Below are 14106 nucleotides of genomic sequence, written 5' to 3'. Positions count from 1 at the left end.
TTAAATAATTTCACGGTGTGCGTTGCCCACGATAAGTCCACTGGCAGCGATTTTTTTATCGCGGCCGCTAAAGCGCTCGTGTTTAGCGGCGGCCAATAACACATATTATTCTGCACCCAAGTTGAAGGGACAGCTTCCACTGTCCCATCCTTCTCAAACTGAACAACAGCCCACGTTTCTGGCATGGTCTTTCTGGAAAAAGAATGCATTCTACCGAAATATAAACGTTCGACATTCGTTCGTTTTGTTTAACGCGATGGAAAATACTGTGCGAGATATTGCATGCATGCAAAGAGTTCTAATAACTTCGAAATTAGTCAAGAAAAAAATAAGAACTGTACGAGAATAGAAAAAAGAACGTATAAAATATGATGAGTGGCATTCTTCATTATTGGAAAAATGCAATTTTAGATTATTACTGCGTTATGAATATTAAAGTTGAAATGAATTTATAATTATAGATTAGAATGTAGCAAGAGGAAAATGACAAATTTTTCGGCAATTTGCAATTTCACACATTTATATTGTATGTTTTTAATGTCGAACATTTCAAAAGGTCCTAAGTATGGATTTACTAAAACGATGCCCAGCAGTGAGGATTTGCTTGGGTTAGTATAAAAATCTGTTGCAGTTAAAAATTTTCGACCGACTAATTTATATTTATTTTCAATTTTAACTACATTCTGCATAAGAATAATACTACCGTCGCGAAAGGTGCAGCAATTATTGGGATCGGTAGTTTTCAAAATATAATTTTCAAATACAATAGTTTCAAACTGTTTCGAACAAGAAATGTTTCGTACTAATGGACCTTTGAAATCTTCGTTTTTAAAAATTGGATAAAGTATGTTTCGAGTGCATCTGAGATTGCGTTCTTCTAAATATCTTTTTACTATTTGTTGCACGGGTTTATCTTTTTTTCTAATAAATTTTAAAATGTTTTGTCAAAAATTTTCGAATGGGAAACAACTAAAGTTATCGAGTGGTCCATGTCTTTTAACATCTTCTCTTATATGCAGTAAATTGTTAATATTATGAGAAACGTTTTCAGACCCATACAATATTGTATAAGTTGTAACAAAATGTTCTAAAATTTGTGCCACGTAATCTATGTATTCGAAATACCTTACATTTGTCAAAATTGTTAATTCTACGTGAAGCGAAAGAAAATTTAAATATTGATGTTTATTTAAATTATTGATTAAAACTGCTAGACCAGTGTAAAACAAAAATTGCCGAAATTCTGTCGCTTTCCACCTTTTTGCTTCGTGCACAGAGCGAGGTTTTCTATAAAATTCTAAAGAAATACACTTCCGGAGTTCAATTAAACTGTTAGATATATCTGTGACTTTTTTATTTGAAATTTTTGTCGAAGGTTTGCCACAACAGTACAAATTAACTAGTAATTTTTTCATTACTCCTAGACAAACAAGATGCATATAATCTAACGGAAAACTATCTATCATATTAATACCCAGTATTTGCTCTAAAATTGAAGACCCCGTATGATGGTCTTCTTGTGATTTTAATCTAAATTCACTATCAGTTCTTAATTGAATGTTCTCCGCGTCAGGGAAACATATTCTATTTTCCAAAAATTCACCCTCAGATTTACATTTACTGCAAGAAAAAAAGCCTGTATGCTCTTTCACACATTTAATCATTGCTTTAGCGGGAGCATCACATATAAAAGATTTTATTTTTAAACGATGTAACTTCCCATTAATCAAAAACCCGTTGTTAATTATATCTATTGCTTCCTGCACAAAATTACTAAGACAACTGTTGATATGCTTAGGTTTCTCATAACCATGATAAACACTAACCATGTCCACATTTTTATTTCCTACGACGCTACATAAAATTGGATAAACCTGGCTTCTTGAACTTTTACTTAATGGCAACCCGTCAATGTTAATATTAATATGAATTGTATCGTTAATAATCGAAGATATATCTATTGTTTGTACGAGATTTAACACGCTATTTCTTAATCCGAAATGATAATACTCACCCGGCTCAATAATTGTTGTATCTATTTTTCTTGCAGTTTGTAATAATGTCCTAGCATCTGAGGGTAAATTTTGTGGAACTGGTTTTTTCAAAATATTTAATAAATCATTAACCACGAATTGAGAAATCTTATGTTGTAAAATCCATGTTACTAATGAATCTTGAAAACTTTGATCGGTTTCTTCTGCAATTTTTGAGCTCTGATCGCTGTATACTACGTTATCCTCTACGTTCACGGTTTGTTCGAAAATTACATTTTCATAATCTGCTGAACTATCTGCACGCGCAAGATTATTTTCATTTACATGAACGAAAGGAAAGTTATTAACAAAGTTATGAGTTCTCGAGCTTACTGTTAATTCTCTAGAGATTTCCTGACGTGACGACGTGTATATTACGCGTATCTCTCTTTGCACGCATGTAATATTTGTGCAACCTATGTTTTCCAGTCATTGTGAAACTATTGTAATTAATAGAAAACAAAATAATTAAGAAAAAAGCAAGGGATTGAAGTTAAACTATTCGCGGTGTCGCAAGTACAAAGTAAGAATAATATTAATGTATACCTCTTGTACGTGTCAGTCCAGCAAAGAAAACTTCAGGGAAGCACGGGAACTGTAAAAAAAAATTATAAATAATAATATACCCGCAATAAGTAACAAGAAGAATATGTGTTGGAACAAACAATAACTGATAGCGATACTTATTTGAAGTTGAACACTTCTGTCTCGAATTAAAAATCCACCAAATAATCGTCACAAAAATCTCCGAACACGACACTCACGCTTCACAGCAAACTGAAGAATGATTGTAACACGTTTGAAGAACCAACAGGGTCCTAGCCTAGGACTCCTAGGCCCAGGTCTGCAAATTTTTGGAGGGAGTAACCCTTGACTCCCCCACTTCATACGACTTCGTCGTTACCACCGAATATGCAGTTAGTGAGTTCCATTTTCCCCTTGTAATCAGAACTCTCCGTCAACAGTATAAATCGATCGCCGATACTTTTACAATGAAGATGATACCAAACACGATATAATTTGGACAATAATTAACGAAATAGATGAAAAAACCCATCTGCATAAGTGAATACTCACTGCGTTAATAATAGTCCGATTTCAGCGATATGAGGTATCATTTTAATCAGGAGAACACCAGGAATACATCGGTGTCACATTCAGACGAATGCGATGTAGAATAAAAAATCTGATTCTTTGGAAAATTTATGAAATTTCGTCGGCCGACCCTACCCCGCTGAGCGAACTCAGGTAGAGGCTCGACAGGAAACAAAAGGCAGGGGAGGTCAAGCGCAAGATGCATGTCTGTATGTAAAACTTGTATATTTTTCATTGGATTCCCGTGAAAGTAACATCAATGTATGGAATACATTTTTCCGATGAAAATGACGTCAAACATCACATAGCTCCGATATTTTTTGCCTCGCTTCTCCTAATTATCTACTGTCGTAATCTTTAAAGATGGTGGGGTTTGCAGCGCGACCCGTAGGAAAGGTGGCGGAATTTATACACTTCGTATATTTAACTTGTAATTTTTTTATTCGGATATTCTGGCAGAGCCTCTGGCTGTCTCTTACAATTTGTCCGGCTTACTACTGACTGTTGTCACCCTGGGCATAGGGTTTTATACTATGGGTTTAGTGGTGGGGGTTGGTCTGGTGCCTGTGGGTGGTGATTTTAGGGGTTGTGGAATGTGGTGAGTTCTTGGAAAGGACGGAAAAGGAAAAGTCAGTAAATTATGGGAAAGGTAGCGGAAGGAATCAGTTGGTCAAGGAATTTGAGATTAGGGATGACGGAGATATCGGGTTTAATAGGATGTGAAAGTTAGAATTATTGCGTTACGGACAAATAGAGTTAAGAAAGTAGGGTAGGGAACAATAGGTGCGCGGTCAAAAGGAGTCCGGTGCCGAAGGACTGATGGCGGGATAGCAAAAGTATGGAAAAGGGACAGGAATGAAAAATTGGGGTGACCCGCAGGGTGCGACATACGATCGTCAAATATTCAGGAATTGGATGGTTCACAAGGAAAAGCGCGTGCTTCTGAAACCTTAAAGGATTCAAACTGATCTCCCATTTTCTATTGTTTGAAGTCATTCACTATACAAATTATCTTTGTAAAAAGAAGTGAGATCCCCATAAAAAACTTCAACAAAGTAAAAAAATTACGCCAAGTACATGAAAAAGTGGAGAACTCAAGGAGTTATCATAGAAAAATAAAAGATCCCCATAAAAAAGTACAAGAAAGTAGAAAAAGATGTGAAATTAATGAGCTGTCAGTACATGAAAGTCCTTTCCAATAAAGTGCAAAGGTGACACTGTGTAATACAATGTAAAATTCGGTGGTTTCCAACTATGCGCAGCTAAAATGCTGTGTTCAACAGTGCGGACGTTCAGATCCTAATGACAATTCATGTAAAGTGACTGCTCCACACTTTAGCGGTGACATGAAGAAGCTAAACAGCGTATCATCCACAAACTGAGGCTGTTCAAAAATTTGCCTTGATGTCCGCGGCTTGGAAGTCAAATGCTTGGTGTGGCCAGCTAAGGCATTCTCAGATCACCAAAACCCATACTTTCTCTCTCGCAGGCTTTTACATAATTTGTCAATTTAAAACTCTTACGGTAGAAGTACATTTCCATTGTATTGGGTTTTTAATTATTTCTAAGGTCATTCATCGACACCGATACCTTTCCTCTCGCAAGCTTTCAGATAATTTGTCAGTTTAAAACTCTGACAATATAAGTACACTTTCATTATTTTGCGCCAAGTATTTGACTTCCAAGCCGCGTACATCAAGGCAAATTTTTAAACATTTAGATGATCTACTAATTCCGAGTAGAACGATTGACGAAAATATACAGAATGTCGAAAAAGTAATAACTCAACTAGTAGATGCAGGATTTTCACATAATTTCTCAAAGTGCACATTTTTAGTAAAAAAGATTGTTTTTCTGGGTTATGAGATATGCTCAGGAGAGTTAAGACCAAATCCACGAAAAATACATAGAAGCTCTTGTACAAGCACCTCTTCCTAACACGGTACATCAATTACGACGGTTTTTGGGTCTTGCATCGTATTTTCGCCAATTCATACCGAAATTTTCTCAATTAGTAGCACCATTATATCTTTTAATGTCGCAAAATAATACCTTTCGATGGACAGAAAAACACACGCACATTAGAAATAAAATAGTTAATTATTTAACGGACAGTCCTGTTTTAACTGCGTTTAACCCCAGTACAGGGTAGCTCTGTGAACTTGACACCCGACTTTTCAAAAATTAATTTTTTTTATAGAAAACGATAGTATTTCGTTAGTACCTGATTGTACCTCCAATAGTTTCGTTTGTACCTTCACCAATTAATAATTAAAAAAATTTCAAAAAGTGGTCAGCACCCGAGATCGAGATTTTTGAAATCGGTTTTTCCCGATTCTTTAGAATCGTTTGTACCCGTTTGTACCGCTTTTCGTTTCGTTTGTACCTGAATAGTTTAAATTTTACAAGCAATTGTTGATCTGCGTAAGAGTGAAGTTCGTTAATTTTCAAGATTTTTACAATCTGTTTTTTTCCGATTCTTTAGAATCGTTTGTACCAGTTTGCACCGCTTTTCGTCTTGTTTGTACCTCATAGTTTAAATTTTATAATTCAACCGTATCAACAATTACTTGTAAAATTTAAACTATTGAGGTACAAACGAAACGAAAAGCGGTACAAACGGGTACAAACGGGTAAAACGATTCTAAAGAATCGGGAAAAACCGATTTCAAAAATCTCGATGTCGGGTGCTGACCATTTTTTGAATTTTTTTTAATTATTAATTGGTGGCGGTACAAACGAAACTATTGGAGGTATAATCAGGCACTAACGAAATACTATCGTTTTCTATAAAAAAAAATTAATTTTTGAAAAGTCGGGTGCCAAGTTCACATAGCTGTACAGGGTGAGTCTTATAACGTGACGACTTCAAATAACTCGTAAGATATTCGTTGTACGACAAAATGTTTCAAACAAAAGTTGCATGGTATCTAACGGGACATACAGTGATGTAATCTGTTTTTTATTACCTTATTTTTTTATTGAGATTTTAGGGTCATCTTCAGTTTGTTAAATGGAATATCTAATATTTTGTTTCGAATTCGGATAAATCATCAAATTTTGATTAAAAAAGTATTACATGAAGTGGAACTTCAAATTAATAATTACTGAGTTTTCAAATTAATAATCTTCGATTAGGAAATACCCCTAGTCAACGTGATTCTTAGCACGACTTTATTCACGTCGATAGGTCACGTCTGTAAACAAGTTTCCTGTTAAATATAAATAATCAACAACACGAAATGCCTATTTAGTATCTCGGTAAGCGTTAAAGTCGTATTGAGAAAGGTGCTACATTTTTATTACGATGTTCAGTAACAGTGAAAGAACGTTATGATAATTGTTTATGGTGCATGTGAAAAAAATGCTGTAAGAGCTAAGATCTTGTACCAAGCTAAGTATCCTGATCGAAATCAGCCATCGCATTCTACCTTCTTAAGGCTTACTCGAAGACTCAAAGAACATGACCATTTTAATGTACAGAAACGTAAAAAAAAAAAGAAAAGAAAAAATGTACACATGTTGAATTGAGTAACCTCCTCCTTTTCGAAGTCGATTAAAAAGGTATCACAAAGTTGTGAATAATGAAGGATGTCGCACTTCAACCTTAGCTATTGCCCATAAACTTCTTTTATAAATGTCTCAGTAATTTTTCATTTAAAGTCACACTTCATATAATACTTTTCTACGCAAAATTTTATGATTTATCCGAATTAAGAAAAAAATATTAGACATTCCATTTAAAAAACTGAAGGTAACCCTAATATCTCAATAAAAAAGTAAGGAAATGAAAAACAGATTACAGCACTGTATGTCCCCTTAGATACCATGCAACTTTTGTTTGAAACATTTTGTCGTACAACAAATACCTTACGATTTATTTGAGGTCATCACGTTATAAAGGTACGTATTCACGAGAGCATTTTTCGACGCACGAACGGTTCGACGCACGGGCCTGCGGACGCGTGAAATTCCGCCCAAAACCCGTCCACACGGAGCATTTTTCGGCGTAAAAAGGTCTCGACGCACGGCTGCTGCAGTCAGTAAGCATCGTTTATGCGTGCGAGCGGGCCCTGGACGCGTACGAACGCTATCCGACCTACTGTCGGTCCACATCAGAAGGATTTCCGTGCGCCAGATACTTGAAGGGGACCCCACTTGAAACTAAGGGTCCTTTTTCCCTACCCAACCAACGCCAGAAAGAGATTTCCTACTCCTCCAAAAAGGAAAAGTAAGCATTGGAACTCGGTTTTACCACATTAATTCATCTGTCGAGATGTTTTTAGTCAGTGTTAAATCACAGTGAAATGAAAAGTTTTATTTAAGTACATTTTAAAAAGCGTTGCGAACCTGGCGACTTCCAAAAAATTAACTTTTTTTTATATAAAATGATAGTATTTCGTTTATAGTTAATTGTATTAACAACAATTTTCTTTTTAGTTTTTTTTTCAATTATTAAATAAAAAGAATTTGAGAAAATGAACCGCACCCGACTTCGAGATATCTCAAATCTGTTTTTCCACGTGATTCAGAATCGTTTGTAGTTGTCTGTAGTGATTTTCGTTTCGTTTGAAGTTGAATAAATTAACAGTTATAAACAATTTTTTAACCTCCCAAGAGCTAACTTCGTTAATTTTTAATATTTTTTAAATCCGCTTTTTCGATGTGAAAACAATTTAAACAGTTTACCGATTAATTGTTTTTCTATCGAAAGTCCTCCTTCTACGTGTAAAAAATGGGTGATACGATGGGACAAGGTGAAAAGTTTGGGTTTAAAAAGCGACTGTTGGAACTCTCTAAAGCATAGGGTCGCAAGCGGAACGCTCCGCTTTTCGCCGTAGCGGAAACCATTTTAATCTTCGCTATAAAGTTCGCAATCATCGTGAATAAAAGGGAACAGATTATGACCTAAAATCGTGGACCGAGCACGCTTTGGTGTCTGCGAGTTACCCTCCGGGAAATTAAAATGTCTCGATGGCCCGCGGCGATCCTTGACAACCGAGTTACTTCTGACCGTTGAAGGAACTTTCTTCGCTCTCTCCCTCCGTTGTCCTCTTCCTTTCTATTTTTGCCTCCCTCTCCATAGTAAGCAAGAGATATCCGAGGAGTTCGATGAACGCGAGTTCTCCATTCTAAAACTCCTACGTCCTCCTGCGGATGGGGCTCGATAATCCTCAAACGATTCCCGTTGGAAGCGAAGAGAACTGGTAGAAGACTTTTGAACTGATGGCGGAAGGGCCCCAACTTTATACTCGTACCCTCTTTGTTCGTACAAGGCGATGGAAAAGTGAAGACGGAGAACTTTGCCATCCTGGTCCATCAATTTTTCCCTGTCGCTGCTGCTCTATCCTGCTTGCACTTCTTTTATTTTTATTCTCCTTTTATTTCGTGCCTCCACTTTTACCCACGTCAATAGGACGAACCAAAAATACCGACCGATCACCCTCGCCTCGTAAGCTCGAGCCAGGATTGGTTAGTTACGTCACACAGTGGTCCGGATGGTCGAAAACCTGGCCAAAATGCAATTTTTGAAGTTTCGAACACACTTTTTTCAATATTGTGCGTGTGTTGTATACTGTGTTGTGTGTTGAAATTTAAAAAAATAGTAATCGGTTACTGATATACAGAGGCTCAAAGTTGACGAAATTTCATGCTCCTTGATATCGTGAAAAGTGGCGCATGTTTATTGTATTACAGAAAGTTTATCTTCAATAGATTCATATGTAAATCATTTTACCATAAAAGTAGATGTTATAAACATAAACTTTCCACAAGAACAAAGTAAAATATCTTTGGATTCACTATTGTAATTCCCTTCTCAATATGGTATAAATTTTAGTTATCTTTCTATGAATCAGAAGGAAAACAAAGATGATAGTCACCGAGTGACACGCTCTGTCAAGTTTCTTGATATAAAGTAACATGTCAGATATGATATACAATTGAGAAAACTTGCGCAAATTTGCACCATTTTAAGTTATTTAAATTTAAAGAACATGCTTATAAGGTAAAGAAGACTGTTTACGCGGCATTAAAACAAACCATAATCCTTAATTTTAATTTAACATTAATTTATTATTGTTATTTCTGTCAATGTATTCTAACAATGTTGCCCTATAAACCTAGAAATCCTATTTCATAAAAAAATTCATAATAATTTAATATTTTTAATATGCATGTCGACCATATTGGATCTGTCATTTTGAATTTTGCAATTCTGATACCAGATTCGTAATTTGCGGCCCAAATAACCCTAAAATACCAAGGTTCACAAAGATCCGAAAACTGCTTCTAATTTTTGGCCAGGTTTTTGGCCATCCGGACTACTGTGCGGTGTAGCCAGCTGAGCGCGCGCTAGTCGGGCGCTGCGATTGTTCGGTGGTTTTTTGTTAATAATTCAAAAAATGAAGCCCCCACCGACATTTTTGCAAAGGAAATTGTTATTCGGAATCATCTCAGCTACCCCCCATTTTCGGCTCCTACGAGGGTTTTGGCCCATCCTGTATATTGGCCCGTCACACTTAAACTATTAAACCGATTGGAAAACAATGTTAGAAGCAATTGTTGGAAATTCGATTACCTTTAATATGGCAACTTGCGCGACCCAATCGAACGTTTTTAACTCGATATATCTTATGTATATTCGTACTTTGTACTTTCACAAAAATCTTTACATAAACTCTTTAAATATTTTTTTTAACAGACAAGAAAACAAAAGAAATGGAAATATTGTTAAGTATTTTTAGCACACAGTCATTCGGACACAAAGCTTCAAATGTAAATTCGTCATTTTTAAGTTTCGTGTTTCTTTGATGTACATACAAGTATACAGGGTGTCCCAAAAATGTTGTAACACCTTGTAAAGGAGTGGTTCAGGAGGTGATTTGAAACAACTTTTTCCTTAGCGAAAATGTTATCCGAAAACACTGACCAATCAGAGCGCGCGTATACCGTTGGAGCGGCCGTGGTAGCGAAAACTACGCGCTAGGCGGCCGCGCTCATACGCTACCGCGAGCGCTCCATCGACATCTTCGTGCTCTGATTGGTCAGTGTGTTCCGTTAATATCTCCTCAACGAAATTAAGGAAAAAGTTGTTTCAAATCACCTACCACACCACCCCTCTCAAGGTGTTACAACATTTTTGCGACACCCTGTATATCCCAGTATAGTTTGTATTTGTTCTGTTCCGTTCATATTTAGCCCGCGTGAAAACGAAGGATGAAACCACAGAAGAACTGGTTACGATGGATGTGTGTGAAGTTAGCCTCGCACTTTTCGAATTTGGAGTGCTTCTTTCTTGTGCCGTATTGTGCTATATTTGTGCTGAATTGTGCCGTAAACCGCAAGTCTGTAAGTCAAAGCGTACTCAAAGAAATAGAACAAAACAAAATTTTTAATAGCCCCGCACTTTTTCAATGTTCAGTTTTTCTTTTTTGTGCCGTATTGTGCTATGTTTGTGGTGAATTGTGCCGTAAATAAGAGATCGATAATATGAATAACAATTAAGGAAAGAAATAAAACCAAAATTATATTAGCCCCGCACTTTTACTGAAACAAAAGTTTTTCCCATAAAAAGATGCGTACTAACTTGTGCTAGATTGTGCCATTGATAGAAACTCGATATCTCTATTCATTTTGCAGATAAAAAATGTCGAATTTTAAGGAATAAAAGATGTAATATTCGCACAATTTGCGAACGTCGACAGATAATCGAATTTTGTAAGTTGTGCTAAATTGTGCTACTTACGATACACGAGACACGTGCGTTAAAAATTGTGATTAGCTCGAGGGTCAACTAAAATTTATAAAAAAAGGTGGAGGTGATTAAAAATTTGGATACTTCTGGATTGTCTTTGATTGTGCCGGACTGTGCTAGACTAGCACAACAAGTTTTCTTAATTACAAAATCTCGTCAGGTCGCCAGATTTCACAGCATTGGCAAAGTTATGAATCAGACGTTAGGAATTCGCATTCGCATTCGTACGCGCTCGCGTGTAGCGGAGTACAGTAATGCCTCGATAAATGCACAAGCACGGGATTGAAGGTGTGCATTTATCATGGAGATCCCATATTGTTTGATCTTGAATCAGAATATTCTGCGAATATGTATGTTGAAAACGTGTATTTCTCAACGGTAACGAATGGTTATATAAGAAAATATATTTCGTACATTTAGTTTTAATACATGATACCGATAAATAATATATGTAGGATTGGGTTGAGGGTTGTGCAAAAGACAACACGTGTTATACATTAAAAATTTAATAAAAAAAAGAAATGGAGTCTAATATATCGGTAATATACTACATCCGCACTCTTTTGAAATCAATCACGAACAGAACAAATAAAAACTATACTGGGATATACAGGGTGTCCCAAAAATGTTGTAACACCTTGAAAGGGGTGGTTCGGGAGGTGATTTGAAACAACTTTTTCCTTAGCAAAAATGTTGTCTGAGGCTTCGTTGAGGAGATATTAACGGAAAACACTGACTAATCAGAGCGCGAGTATGCCGATGGAGCGGCCGTGGTAGCGAAGGTTATGCGCTAGGCGGCCACGTCAATGTCCTTCGTGAACGTCGAGTCACTTGTTCGTGTACGAGCGCGGCCGCCAAGCGCATAGCCTTTGCTACCACGGCCGCTCCACCGGCATACTCGCGCTCTGATTAGTCAGTGTTTTCCGTTAATATCTCCTCAACGAAGCCTCAGACAACATTTTTGCTAAGGAAAAAGTTGTTTCAAATCACCTGCCGAACCACCCCTTTCAAGGTGTTACAACATTTTTGGGACACCCTGTATATTTGACTTAAATACGCAGAGACCAAAACTAGCTACCAGTAGTAATTGAGACAAAATTTTGAAACTTTGTTTAAAAAATTGTTATATATTTATTAAATATTTGGAATTAAATATTTGAATTAACAAAATATAGTATTTAATAATTAAAATATAGTAGTAATATAAATCAAAAATATAAAATATAAATAATATAAAATATAATAAAATATATAATAATAAAAATATAAAAAAATCATTCAAAAAAATATTAACCTGTATACAAATTTAAACAGCATTTGGTTCTTCGGAGTCTTTCCGTTGTCGGTTGAGCCTCTGCCCACCTTGTCGAAACCATTCCTTCGTAACGTCTTCGAAGTCTTTATTCGTAAATTGGTGTTGAGCCAAAATTGTTGCTGAATTATTTAAAACATGTTATATTAAATTAAATTTTATATTTTATGAATATAAAAATTTATTTTACCTTGAATTCCTGCCAACATGGATTTAAGACTACTTATTTTAAAATGGTTGCGTAGTCCCTTCCAGGATGAAACCTTGGCAACTTCGTTTGAAAATAAAGTTCGATATATGCGAATTAAATTTTCTTTACCGGACCCTCCGCCTATGCGAGATATATACTGTATCTTTAAAAATAAAACATATCAATAATATAATTTCTATTATTGTATTTAAATAAAATCTGCATTTAAATAACTTAATTAAACTTACATATTTGTTATACTCATCTGTATTTTCTGATAAATTATGCTCAAAAGCTATTATTTCATTTATGGTCTTAAACGGAAAAGATTTTTGAATATTCGATGTATCCATGGCAGATGCTTTAGACGTATGATGGTTATAATGTGATTCTATGTTTTTTAAACGAGTATCGATAGCTTGTATGTTTAATGAAATTGTTGTTATTTCTGCACATATTTTTTAAAAATTATCTAAAAAATTAATAATGTTGAATAAACAATGCTATGAAGAGATATTAATAAGATTATAAGACAAAAAATAAATTCAAAACCTTCTATTTTATCTGACATTGCGGACACCAACGTATATAAATCCTGCATGCCTAAACATTAAAAAAGTATTAAATTACTTACATAATAAACAGTAATAACAATAATTTCAAAAAAACCGTTTTATTATAGAGATAATAAAAATGGAATAAAAAAGTTAAAATAGAAATTACTTTTGTGAGATATCAGAGTTCCATCAAGAATTTCCATATCAATATTATTTATTACTGTGGAATCCATAATATTTGAGATTGATTCAATATTTCTGGCTGATTGTGAGATATTTGTATGTTTATGTTCAAGATTTGGTGGATTTGGAATAACTGAATGTGAGTCATCAGAATCAAATTCAGATTCGTTGTGAATAAATAGTATTCAGTGACTGTTTTATGCGTGATTTTTTTATTGTATTTGTGTTGCTTTCATCGCTAGAAGAATAATTCATTGCTCTTTGTCTAGCTTCATCTAATGAATCTTGATTAGGACAAAACCATAATTTACAAGTTACATTAGTTTTTTAACATTTTAAAACATAATAATTACGTAAGTTCTGAAGTCAAATATAAATTACCATAATATCCATGAAATTTTATAGGATAAAGTGCCCATTTAGGATCATTTGTAACAGGTAGAGTTTGGTTCATAATAAAGGTGTTGATATTTTTTACCGTCGGCCACCAGCATTCTATGAAATTGGAAGAAAGCCATAATGATGGAACTTCTGATATTATTTCTTCTTCACTATTCCCATCGCTTGGAAAAGTGACGACAGCGAAATTTTTGACCATTATTAATAGTCTGTAAAAAAGGAAAACTTATTCAATAATTTAATATTGTTTTCAATTATATATTCTATCAAAATAAGTACTCGCCATAAACATATTTCTTGTTAGTGCAATAAAGGAAATACCACATATTCTTCGTCACATAAAGGCAGTTTTTCACATTTTAATTTAATATCAGATAATGGAACAGTAATTAACTCATACTATGATACGTTAATTCTTTTAATTCCGATATTTAAAGAGTTGCATGGAATGTGAAAAAATGGTTTAATATTTAAATATTTTTTGTCAGTAATGTAAATCTGTTTATTTTCAAAATAAATTGTTGTAAGTGAAATTTTCGTACCATCTAACAGAAGACAACAATTATCAACAGTTCTTGTAC

The 14106-nt window shown here is 34.9% G+C and overlaps 2 protein-coding genes across 3 annotated transcripts in view; one reads left to right on the top strand and one right to left on the bottom strand.

Moving 5' to 3' along the window:
* LOC128888026 (uncharacterized) overlaps positions 1-14106 on the top strand; it is a 189184-nt gene that overhangs the window by 88835 nt on the left and 86243 nt on the right. The window lies entirely within an intron of this gene.
* Positions 11939-13003, bottom strand: LOC128888104 (uncharacterized). The gene is made up of 3 exons (XM_054144750.1): positions 12635-13003; positions 12387-12549; positions 11939-12318 (listed from the first exon to the last, which is right to left on the bottom strand). Exons 1-3 carry the CDS (start codon positions 12737-12739, stop codon positions 12191-12193), a joined length of 396 nt encoding a protein of 131 aa, XP_054000725.1. The 5' UTR covers positions 12740-13003; the 3' UTR covers positions 11939-12190.

The sequence above is a fragment of the Hylaeus anthracinus genome, unplaced genomic scaffold (assembly GCF_026225885.1).
Source record: "Hylaeus anthracinus isolate JK02 unplaced genomic scaffold, UHH_iyHylAnth1.0_haploid 11989, whole genome shotgun sequence".
NCBI lineage: Eukaryota > Metazoa > Arthropoda > Insecta > Hymenoptera > Colletidae > Hylaeus > Hylaeus anthracinus.
Note: the sequence above shows the minus strand (reverse complement) of the source record. Positions and strands in the feature narration are given on the sequence as shown.

Coding starts and splice junctions, on each gene's coding strand:
- LOC128888104 (XM_054144750.1), bottom strand. CDS start 12,739: ATGGATACATCGAATATTCAAAAATCTTTTCCGTTTAAGACCATAAAT. Junction 12,550..12,634: donor CAGATGAGTATAACAAATAT/GTAAGTTTAATT, acceptor TTATTTTTAAAG/ATACAGTATATATCTCGCAT. Junction 12,319..12,386: donor CATGTTGGCAGGAATTCAAG/GTAAAATAAATT, acceptor TAAATAATTCAG/CAACAATTTTGGCTCAACAC.